Source organism: Phaethon lepturus, unplaced genomic scaffold (assembly GCF_000687285.1).
Source record: "Phaethon lepturus isolate BGI_N335 unplaced genomic scaffold, ASM68728v1 scaffold8714, whole genome shotgun sequence".
Lineage (NCBI taxonomy): Eukaryota > Metazoa > Chordata > Aves > Phaethontiformes > Phaethontidae > Phaethon > Phaethon lepturus.
Window position 1 is genome coordinate 1 of NW_010535405.1, and position 12,394 is coordinate 12,394.

General features: G+C 40.4%; 1 protein-coding gene across 1 annotated transcript; it reads left to right on the forward strand.

Annotated features, from left to right (window-relative positions):
* The first annotated feature begins 923 nt into the window (after nucleotides 1-923).
* On the forward strand, nucleotides 924-11,612 carry LOC104619790 (ELKS/Rab6-interacting/CAST family member 1-like). The gene is made up of 2 exons (XM_010285796.1): nucleotides 924-1,067; nucleotides 10,641-11,612. The coding sequence occupies exon 2, from the start codon at nucleotides 10,806-10,808 to the stop codon at nucleotides 11,502-11,504; it is 699 nt and encodes a 232-aa protein (XP_010284098.1). The 5' UTR covers nucleotides 924-1,067; nucleotides 10,641-10,805; the 3' UTR covers nucleotides 11,505-11,612.
* Nucleotides 11,613-12,394: the final 782 nt, after the last annotated feature.

The following is a 12,394-nucleotide window of genomic DNA, read 5'->3' on the forward strand; positions in this document are numbered from 1 at the left end:
TGCCGCGCGCCGGGTGGGGTTTGGTTTTGCCTCGTACCGTGGGTCCGTCGTGCTCTTCCCATCGGCGTTCCGCCTTGTGTTTTTCCGCCCCTGCTTACGGAGCCTGTCCTTGGGAAGCGCACGCTTTTGTTGTCTTAGTCGCATCGTCTGAGGTAATGGTGAGCGGCGCCTTTCTACCGAGACCTTGCGGCGGGGGTGGATCTTTTTTTTAATTTTTCCGTGTTAACGCTGAGTGATCACATTTCGTTTATTTTCTTACATCTGCTACAAAGTAAGCGTCAGCTGACACGGTGCTTTGTTTCTGAATCTGCTGCCATCCTGAAGAATGTGTCAGGAATTGCTGTCTTTCCACATCTGTCTCGCTTGTAACGTGAACTCTGAATCTTAGTTATGGAGTATACAATTTACGTGGAATGTTGCACGCACGCTGGAATTCCATATCGTGGTTCGTGCCGACATGGTGTGAAGTGGTTTAAAGTGAAGCCCCCAATGGAAGCGGGAGAGATTAGGAGACGCGAAGAAAAGATATAAAGACACACCTATGGAGGTGGTGGTGGTGGTGGGGAGAGCAGTACCGAAGCCAAGAGAACGAAAGTGATGGGATAGAAATAGAATTGGTCTGAAGAACAACGTACGTTCAACATTTTATCGAAGCTTGTCTTGGGGGCATATTGACGTATGCGAGGTGGTTGTAGCTGGGTAATATGCTACCTCAAATCCAACAGGTTGTAACCAAAAAAAGTTGTCTGGCTTGACTGCAGGGTTGTAGGTCTTAATCAACAGCCAACTTGGTTAGGATGTCTTACAGCGGTAACCTCCACCAGCTGCCTGCCCTCCTTTTCTCCCAGAGGTTACTGCATCTGTAACAGTAGGTGGCTGAACATATGTTTCCTCCTGAGCTACTGTGGTCTACAGCCTCTATTTTGGTGTTTTGTGTTGAAAACTGCAGCAGCTCAGATGTGTGCCCCAATTCAGGGTCACTTATGAGTCAGCACCCTTACAACCATATCACGTAAGATTAAAAGAGAAAAATCACTACCTTGCCCATGCTATTATGAGCAGAGTTGGTAGTACAGTGGTTTTTTTTCAGTAATGACTTATTTGTACTAAATAACCACTAGTTATTAAATAACTGAGACAGCTTTGCTGAATTTCGTTCATTTCTGGAAGCATAGTTCAGAACTTTATCACAGAACAGCAGTTCCCTGAATAGTCAGGTATGTAACTTTACTATATCATCCAGATATTAGGAATTGTGTGAATCTACCAAGCTGCAAGAGGGGCTGCAGCTAGAAAAAGTTTGGGATCTACTGGGTAAAACATGAGTTTATCATAATATTTGGTGTAATTGAACTTTCTCCATGTTTCCTGGGAAACCAATTTAGCTGTAATGAGATCACTGTAAGGATGTTAGCAGGTTTTCTACAGTTTGGGTTTCTGTTATCTGGCCTATATTAAAGCATCATGTTTTTCATAAGTCTTAGCATGGTTTCTTTGATCCTGTCACAACTTTTTATGAGATTCTGTTCACATAACTTTTCATCTCTAACATCTGGCTTATGGCTTGACTGGAAAAAAAACAGGTTTGGTATTTACATGGCCTGTAACTTTTTGTTGAATTGCAAATCTTGGACATAAAAAAAGCCTGGGGTTTTTGTTTTTGGTTCTTTTTTTGCTGCATCTGACACTTTCTCAGGTCCTGGTAGCAGTTACCTGTGTTGCTGTATGCATAGAAATATTTCACCATGGTATTGTAACCAGTGCATGAGTTCCTTGCTATTATTCCTTATTTTGCGAAACAGGATACTCTCCCATTGTCATCCCTCCTTCCCTCTTCCCCTCACCCCTCCCTATTTTCAAGGCTATTCCCCCAAAAGCTTCTCTTGTGTGAGAGGTTTGTTACAACACTTACCTGGCTAAGCCACTTGAAAATTGTAGTATGTTTACAAGGTCTGGCTTGTTTTATCTGAGTGTGGTACACTCAGAAATGGATGGATGGATGCATGCGTGCAGCTTTTTAAAGAATCAGACCGATTGCTAGAATTAAGAAACAATAACATGCATTCTTGAACCTTGCTGGCTACTCTGCCATAAGGGCACTCTGAGTGGTGAGGATTCTATCAATTAGTGCCTCTTTAAGCCAAGAGTTTAACTCTGTGGCATACAATGCACTGCCGTATGGCAGTGGTAGAGCATGAGATCCTAGGAAACCCAATACTAGAATCCACAGAAGGAAGACGACACATGATAATTTTTGCTGTATATCTCCTATCTGCTTTCAATTGAGAGGCTTATAATCAGCTCCATTCATTGCACAAAACAACTCCTGCTGCACCTTCCTAGCCTGCCTACACATGTCAGTGTTAAGAACGTAGGACAGGGAGGGACCGTGTGGGTCATTGGATCCAATTGCTGGTAAACCCAGGCAAGAACCAGGAATTGCGAATGGTCTGCAATATATCTGGACCATGTGCTAATCACCCTGTAACAAAGTCGATGCTGCCAGTCTTAAAGCTATTGGAGAGAATAAGTGCTGGAACAATGTCCAAGACCTCTGCTGTACCTGGGAAGCCTTGAAGTGTGATGTCCAGACAGTGTTAAGAAATACGGCCCCAGTCTCTGGAGGAAGACAGAAAAATTTCTATTGGTATGCAGCAGCCTAACAAAGGGAAAGAACTTGCTCGTGCACCCAAATTTAGTGACCAGGTTAGTTCTTAGTATACTGTGAGTTGAACCATTTTAATCTGACAAGTGAGATGAGGTAAGGCCTTTAGAAATATCAGTGGCACCTCATGTTCTGCCTCGAGTTGAGGCTGACGTGCAGGGCTTTAGGAAAAAATCTTTATAAGCAAGTGGTGTATTACAAAGAGTATATAAATATAAGTAAATAAAGATTTAGCTGAAATACATGCATTTTTGTAATAATAGTGAGCCTTTTTGTTTTTGTGGTCTTGTTTTTTGGGAAAGAAGATACAAAGAAATGAAGCTGTGGCGGTGAAAGTGTACCCTTTATGCTGATATCAAGAATTACGGGAATTATAAGAAACAAAACCTGATGTCAGTTCAGATGTGGTACACTCAGAAATGGATGGATGCTTTTGCAAAGAAGCTGCTGTAGTGTAGAGCATGTTCTGTCATCTTATTCATGTCTTCCTTGTGGAGTAAGTAGATCTCATGGAAGGAAATATATACTTGTGGGAGACAAATTAACTAGGAAGCTGAAGAATATTTCTGGCTGTTGTTTAGGGACTCATGGGTAGTGTATTCTGGGTTGGATATCTTGTAGGAATTGGAGAAAAGAATGGGAAACAGAATGGTGTCTAAAAAGGATGGATAATCAAAGTGTTCCATGTTCTGTGGTGATTTGAAGTGTATGCGTACCATTTATGTTAACCTTCCAAATTAAAAAAATGTGTAACAGGACTGTTAATTTATGTTTAGAAACAAACACTCCTTTGACAAATGACTGCTGGGTTTTTTCCTCAAAATGTTAGGGTCAGGGTTGATGGCCTACCGTTTATAAAACATGGTTTTCAATATGTCAAAGTCACCTAAAGATTATCAGGGATTTTTGAGATATTTTTCTGGGAAGATTTCTCTGTGTGTAGGTAGGAGAACGTATCAATTCCTATATTCTCATGTTTGATGAGATGGAACAAGGGCACTGTTACTTTCATTGAACTTGACAGATGTGCAAGTTGATGAACTTAAAAAAAACCCCAACAACCTACCTTTAAAAAGAATCGGACAGTGCTTGGGCATCTATTCATGCACTATCTAAGAATGAAAATCAATCATAATATGAACAGTTCCTTCTTTGTCTTCTTTCCATCTTAATTTCATTCATCCTTTTTGCTTTCTTGCTGTCAAGGCCACGAGAATAAGAATATTTTGATACAGATAAACAACCCTGAATTCCGTGGGTTCAATGCCTTGTGTTCAGCATTGGCTGGCTTGCAAACAATTTCCAAAGTAAACTTTCTTCTGTCATTTTCTTGTGTAATAGTGATTAATTTAACATGAAAAGTAGTGAGCTTTCTTATCTTGCAGAACAGGTCAAACCCAAAATCTATGCTGTAGTCCTAAGACAGATACTTCACATTTTTAATGTAAAGTAGCATAGCAACTGTAGCGTTTGCAATTGTGGTGTGCATCAGAAAGTAACAGGAATTCAATTTTTTTATCTTTGTCTTGGTTGACACACCTCTAAGTTGTTGTGAATCCTGTCTATTCACTCATACCCACTATTTGAATTCCAGGGTAAATACGTTTGTCAGGGCTTTACTGGAATATAAGCTTTTCCTGTTTTGGAATTTCTTTTTTTTTTTTTCCTTGCTCTGTTCTGGAGTCCAGGTCTCATTGTATAATCCAGTCATTCTTATTAGTGATTAACTATTAAGGTATGAATTATGAAAATGTGAATAGTTGCCACCTCTGTTAATGAAGTCTAATGTGTCTGCTACGTTGCTTTATCAGATTAAGACAGCTCTTGTAAAGGCTGACTCTTCTGTTGCTATTATAGAACTGACATTCAAAGCTTCCCTTATGCAGACAGGGCTTGGTGCTACAAGAAAGTTCAGTCTCCTGGGAGCTGGGTGTATGGCTGCCATTATGCTGATGGGTGGCACTGGAGGGGTCACTGTGGGGGAAGGTGTGCTTGCCTGCCTAGGTCGCGATCAAACTGCCCCGTCCCCGACTGTCAAGTGGTGACGGTGCTAGGGACTCGGTGAATGTTCTTGTCTGTCAGCTGGTGTCAGTCCTGAACAGCAACTGCAGCAGGGAAATTTAGGAGAAGTGTTACTTGCTGAAGGCTGCCGAAGTTATTCCTGAATTCTTTTTGTTTTAACAAGTGTAAGCAGGGATTTTCCTATATTTCTGCAATATGTTTTTCTGTATTTGGTTGCTTACTTACCTAGAAGTAGCTACTGTGATATTAGTATTTGTCCTGGAGTGGGTGGGGCGGGGGGGGCGCGGAATACGAAAGGCATCATGTATTTATATGACCCAAGAGATTCTCCAGAGGTTAACAAAACTTTGTGTTAATGAATCTTCTGTTTTCTGTCAGCTGTAGCCAGGAATGTCTGCTTTCTGAGCCATTGGTTCACATGAAATACTAGATACAGGGGCTGAGTGTGACAGCAATGGTAAACACGTCTTATTTTATTGGATTCTTTATCCTGAAGTTGATGTTGGATGAATGGAACTTCTTCCATTTCTACTATGCCAGAATACAATACAATATGCCTCTCTTATTGAAAACCACCAGATCTTTTGACAAGACTAGTGTACCTATTCCTGCCCTCCCTTTCTTCATAACCTCCTTACAAGTAAATCTGCATGAAGTTGTGCGGGTTGTGTTTTACTGTTCTTTCAGCATGCTAGTTCGGATGCAGGAGTTACCAACTCTCATGCTGCTTTGAATTACCATTTTCATTGATATACGGTTCTGGGTATTGCTCTACTACTTGGAGGGGTAGCTGCTTTGCTCCTTTGAAGGAGGCTCGATTCTCCATTGCTTTTCACTGGCTGTGACTCGGCTATTGTAATGAAACAGATTCAGTTTAGTTGCCACAAGTTATACTATAGTACATTTAAATGTTTACTGTCAGATTATAAACTTTTCTCACAGTTCATGGTGTCTGCCTCCGAGTGTTTTTTTGACAGTTACCTGTCATCTTAGAAGACATTTTTCTTAGCTGGCACTTCAGGCAGGGTGTACTGTTAACTTATCTTATAATTTTTGTACAGAAAATGTGTTCATAACTGTCCTTTTTTTTTTTCAAAATTTTTCAAAATACAGTATTGTGTAATTCTCATCTCTTCTTTTTACGCTTCTGATAGTCCTTTCAAGCATTTTCATAATCACTAGATAGCATTTTCAACTAATACTAAAGCAGGTCAATTGTACGTCTCTGTACTTGCAAAGCTGCTATGCCAATCCCTAGATACTTATATGAAGTTTTTACTTTGGCTGATGTTAATTTGGGGGGATTTTTTTATTTGGCTTGCAGATAGGATGCTTTTTGGAAGGTTTTGTTCTCTTAGTGAACAATGAACAAGGAAGTTTTGTTTCACAAGTGTAAGGGTATGCAAGCTACCTTGAGGAAAAATGGTTTAGCGCTGTCTTCAGTGGTTTTGTTTTTTAAAACACTTGCAGTTATAGTGTCTTTCTTTGTAATCTTAGGTAAGGCTTCCTGTATTGGCAGAAAGGACCGAAGGTTTTTGAAACCTACAGGAGAGTTTGCAAATGAAAAATGGTCAATACATTCATGTCACAGTTGGACGGTGTTCTTTGTGGTTACCACCATCCTGTAACGTTATGGGATGATTTATTTGTGTCTAAATTTAGGGTCACAGTAGAGGAGGAAAAAAGAAACAGTGCTGCATTTTGGCCTCGTGGAAGATAGGATAGGTTTCCTGGAAGGAGGATCTGGAGATCTACAGGCCTGTCAGTCTGACTTCGGTGCTGGGGAAGGTTATGGGGCAGATCATCTTGAGTGCCATCATGTGACATGTACAGGACAACCAGGAGATCAGGCCCAGTCAGCATGGGTTTATGAAAGGCTGGTCCTGCTTGACCAACCTGATCTCCTTCTGTGACACAGTGACCCACTTGGTGGATGAGGCAGATAGCTCTCTACAACTACCTGAAAGGAGCTTGCAGCGAGGTGGGGGTTGGTCTCTTCTCACAAGTAACAAGCAATAGGACAAGAGGAAATGGCCTCAAGTTGTGCCAGGGGAGGTTTAGATGGGATATGAGGAAAAAGTTCTTCACCAAAAGGGTTGTCAAGCACTGGAACAGGTTGCCCAGGGCAGTGGTGGAGTCACCATCCCTGGAGGTATTTAAAAGGTGTGTAGGTGTGGTGCTTAGGGACATGGTTTAGTGGTGGACTTGGCGGTGCTAGGTTTACGGTTGGACTTAATGATCTTAAAGGTCTTTTCCAACCTAAATGATTCTGTAAGAGACCATACTTCTGAGATTCCTAGTAAAATGTTAACGTGGGTCAGAATATTGAAAAACTTCCACTTTCCCAGTTCTGTAGCTATCTGAAAGAAATCTTCCATGTAATTTTGCTTGGACTCCTGGAAGGAAACTAGAACTTTTTCTTCTTCCCAATTAATAGGTATTGCGAATGAGAAAAGGTGTTTCTGTCACTTCCTTTACTTTGCTGTTTCCAGGATGAAAGGTGTTTTTCCTAGTGTGAATTGTCTTAATATCTACTTCTGCATATGGATTCCTAATAGCAACAAAGTGAAATGGCCAGTGGTAAATGCTACTAGAAAAGCAATTGGGGGAAAAAAAAGGGGTTAAAATTTATCTTGTAACATGTTTGGGTTTTTTTTCCCCTCTTGAACCATGACAAATCTGTCAGTGAAAATACTGAAACTGACTGCATGTTTGGAAGGATGTATTTAGTTAATAATTGGAATATTCATAATTCTAAAATCTAAAAATGGTGTAATGGAAGTTCTCATCAAGAGAAATACTGGAGGTTTAGGCTTGCTTGTTTCTAAAGACTTTTCTTAATCTACTGCTTTTGCTTGGCTCTGCTTTTGAAAAGTGAGCGTGGTGTGATGCGTGGCAGGGATGGCAGTGATGTCAGAGTTCTTCTCCCTGAGTTTCTCGTGTGCCCACTCTAGGAATCCTTTCTGTAACCCTAATCGACAACTAATTCTAGCAGTTGGCTTTCACAGCTTGAATTATTTGATTTTTCTGGAGTAACAGAGGGGATGGTGCCTACCTGTGAAACAAAGCTTAGAGCTGCATTAGCACAGGACCGGTGTTTCCACTCACGGTGGATGAGAGATAACGAGCCTGCCCAGTATTTTGGGAGATGGCTACTGCACAGCACCTGCTGTGGCACCAGCTCCTTTCAGGCTGCCGGGGAAGCTGTTTTTCTAAAAAGGACATCAGTCACTTTCAGTCTTTGAAAAGCCCTTAATAGTTCTGCAAAATGTTAGCTAAAACAAGGAGAAAGCAATTCTGTGAATTTAAATGACGCTTTTCCGTTTCGGGGATGATTAACTCATGAGAAATGATCTAAAATCTTTTGTGCCCTTCTTGTGTGTTGTTAAGCCCTTTACTAGGGCGATACTTCTGCATGCAACAGTAATGTACTTCTACCAACATTTAAAAGTTACCTTTTGGGGGGAAAGTGCTTTAACTAAAAGGCACAGAATAAAACATGTATAATCTTTTGGTTCAAGTTAAACTCATTTAAAGCAAAGTGAATGAGTGTTTGCACTGATTTGCTGTGGTGAGTTTCTAGCAAATGAATTAAGTGCTGTGATTTGCATTAATTATCAAGAGAATCCTCATGAATACAAGCTCTCAGTTGGACGTACTTTATGTAGTGTCTAAGAAATCATATCTGGCTTGTTTTGAGTGCTCAGCTGGTGTCACAGCAGCATTTTTAGCATTTTGATATCTCAAACAGTGAGGTTAGTCTGAAATAGCTTTTCTATTTGCAAGTGTTTTTCTTCCAGATCTGGGGCACAGTGTCTTGCTTATTGAAGCAACTCCAGTGAAACACTGTAGACTTTGTTACAGAGTTTATATTTCTTTACTGTTTTGCATAAGGGTATGTAGCTGAAACAGAAGAAATGTCTTATCTGTAACTTGTATTTAAAAAAAATAAATCTGTAGGTTGTGCTTTGGTACCTAACTTCAATTATTAATGCTGCTGGTTTTCTTTCCTTGGCCTGTTTTCCTTTACATGTGTGTTTAAAATATTCCATGGCAATATTGTTGCTAGCTTTAGTTGTCATTTAAAAAAAAAAAAGAGAAAGTGAGAGAAAGAGAGAATGACCACTTGAACTTCTTGAGGACTGCTCAGAAAACAGTATCAGCTTCCATAAGCTTTGTAAAAGTACTCATGCTATTGTGTCTTCAGTGAAATGGTGTGAAAAATGCTGGCTTACTCTGATCCTGTTTTTCATTTAAAACTTAGGGTTAAACTAAACATTTTGAAACTGTTTCTTGTTGTTTCTTTTCCTATACTAACTTGCTTCTGAAAGGAAAAGATGTTGGATCTTTCCTTCATGAGGCTTTTACTTTTTTCCTTTCTACCCTTTTTCAGTATTTTTTGCAATATTATTTTTTGGTCTCTTCCTTTCCACCCACTTTTCTACAATTTCTTTTTTAAGTGTATTCCTCTTTTAAGCCTAATCTTTCATATGCTTGCCCAAATATTATCTCACAAACATGCCATAGGGTTTGGAAAAACTGATTCCTAATATCTGACAAGCCTAACTTCTGAACAGAAGGTGAGGCTAGATGAAAGCTCATGGGAAAGGCAAGATGTTTGGATTCGTAAGATGCTGCTGCTCTTTGGACAGTATCTGGTGTTCTTTCATCTAATGGGGAGAGGTCAGACCACGAATGTTTCAGTGTTCTAGGTTTGATTTCAGTTGAGCCCAATAGTGACTTTTGAAACTGTTCACTCGGGGGGGGGGGGGGGGGGGGGAACTGTTCACTCGGGGTGGGGGGGGGGGAGAACTGTATAGCGGGAGTAATTCTACAGTGCAGTAGTTCAGTCACAAGAGTGAATTTCATCCTTGTTTCTTGCTCCTCTATTAGATCTTGACTACTAACAATGGTCTCAGCCCAGTGCCTCTGTACTAAAGTGTTACCTGCTAGCACTTGTAGAACAGCGTAATGTTACAGTATGAAAATAAGGAATTTTATGTCCATGTTTAAAGAAAAAGTAGAGGGGAGGGGGAGCTGCAACATGGTGATGTCATACTGTTCTGTGTTTTAAGAGGTTCCTGCTGTTGGTTAATGCAATTAATCTAAGCTGGTTAATGAGAAATACATTTTGATTCAGATCTTTGCTTAACCTAAACAAAGATTTGAGTCATGTTTAGGCCTAAATCCCAGTTTGAGAGAAAATAAGAGACTGGAACCAGTTTTCAGGGCAAGTGTGATTCTCTTACTCCTCTTAACCTCACTGGTCCTATTGCTGTGTGATTGCTGTTCTTTCAGAGTTGTATCTATACTTGCTTAAGCTTTGTGGTCAGTAATGATGTCATGATTCTTTTTAGTTTTGGCTCTGACTTCTGAGTTTGAAGGAGGGCTCTCAGCAACACTAAAGGGATCTGCTAGTCAAGATCATGATGAGAATCATTTTAGTTCATCCTACCTTCCCTTTTGCAGGATTATTTTCACAGCAGCAGTATTTAGAAACTGTGTCCTATGGAAGCTAGCAGTGCTTGCAGGAAAAGAAATACTGCTGTATGGGCTTTAAATTTTGATTGTCTGTTTCAGTCAGAAGGGTAACAGATAAAGAATTAGGGCCAGGTAAAAATAGGAGAAAAAGTTAGACTACTTTTGTAGAGTTCAGGTCATGACCAACAAAATTATGGCTTGAAAATTGATTTCCCACCTCCCCCCCTCTTTTTTTCTGTGGTAGTATAACAACAGAAAAACAAGAATAGAAGTTCTTTTTGGAGTGTAAATATTAGGACTTAAGTAAAGGATTGCTTTTTTGGTGGTGGGAATTGAAAAGATGCTGGAGAAGTGTAAAGGTAGTACAATACATTTTATTCTAATGTGGGACAAAGTATTTTGTGGTAAACTAGGTTTTCAGTATGTTATTTTTATTGATGCAGTTTTTAATATGTTATTTTTATTGATACAGATATGGTCCTGAACATCGGGAGCACTTGACTTCAAAGATGGACACCTGGGTCTGTTATAAGTTGTGATTGGCCTTAAGCTGACTTATAACCATTGAAGAACTTAACAGGATTTCTCTCATTCCTGATTTATGCCTATCTAATTGCCTCACACCACCAGCTTAATCATGTATGGAAGTGCTCGGTCAGTTGGTAAGGTTGAGCCAAGCAACCAGAGTCCAGGGCGTTCACCAAGGCTGCCACGGTCACCACGCTTGGGCCATCGTCGAACCAACAGCACAGGAGGCAGTTCTGGAAGTAGTACTGGGGGTGGCAGTGGGAAAACCCTTTCTATGGAAAATATTCAGTCCTTAAATGCTGCCTATGCTACATCTGGCCCTATGTATCTAAGTGACCATGAGAACGTGGGTGCAGACACCCCAAAAAGCACCATGACTTTGGGCCGATCTGGGGGGCGGCTGCCTTACGGTGTTAGGATGACTGCAATGGGTAGCAGCCCTAACATTGCCAGTAGTGGAGTTGCCAGTGATACTATTGCATTTGGAGAGCACCATCTCCCTCCAGTGAGCATGGCATCCACTGTGCCTCACTCACTGCGCCAGGCCAGGGATAACACAATAATGGATCTGCAGACACAACTCAAAGAAGTGTTAAGGGAAAATGATCTACTTCGCAAGGATGTGGAGGTGAAAGAAAGCAAGCTGAGTTCTTCCATGAACAGTATCAAGACCTTCTGGAGTCCTGAGCTAAAAAAGGAGAGAGCTCTGAGGAAAGATGAAGCTTCAAAAATCACCATTTGGAAGGAACAATATAGAGTTTTGCAAGAAGAAAACCAGGTTTGTCATCTAATGTCACTGTTGTGTTAGTGCAGTAGCATGATTAAATGAGTTTAATAAACTTGCATGTCATATTTAAGCAGTTAAATTATCTTGGTGCTTTTCCCACGTAATTGATATGAATCAGATACATTTTCAACTTGCAAGCCTCTTTTTAAATGTTTCTTGTCAGACTTGTAAGGCACCTCTTGAGTGCTCATTCCTTCTTGTGTGTCATGTGGTTTTTTTCTCTAGGACTGATGCTAGCTACTCGGTTTCCTTTTGGAAGTTTTTTACCCTGTTCATACTATTTCTATAGTGCTTATCTCTTGAAGCACTCTTGAGATGCGGAATGTACTAATGGCTGACCCTGAATACAACCAAACTGTTGCTGAATGTTGACAGATTGCCAGTAAAACAAAGTTCATGTTACACTGGTCTCACTTTAGAGCTCCAGTTAAAACCTCCAGACCTGCTGTTTTCACAAACAGATATAAATTGTGTTCTTGGCTACATTTAAGTAACACTGTTTAATACCTTCTCATCTATTCTTTTGTCATAAGCTGTGGATATTTTGCTATGCAACTATCATAAAGCACCCTACAGTTTTTTTGTAGTGGTCTGGCTAGTTAGAGAATAGGCAGAAGAACAGAGAATCTTGGGCATCTAGTTCTTTTGTCTTGTCCCTCTTAAAAGCATGCCTAAATTAGAATAAAACTGAGAGGTTGATTAAAATTGAGGTCTCTTTGTAGTCAGCTGTACTTAGTAAAAGCTTTTTTCATGTTTTCCCACCTAGACCTTCTTGCTAGCTTAATCCTGAAATAACTACTTGTCTTTGAGTTAGTGTCCTCCTGTTCAGTAGTTTCTGGCCAAATGTTAGGCATTTCTCTGGACTCTCCAGTAAGAAACCTCACCACTCTTATGGAAAAGAGGCCCAGCAT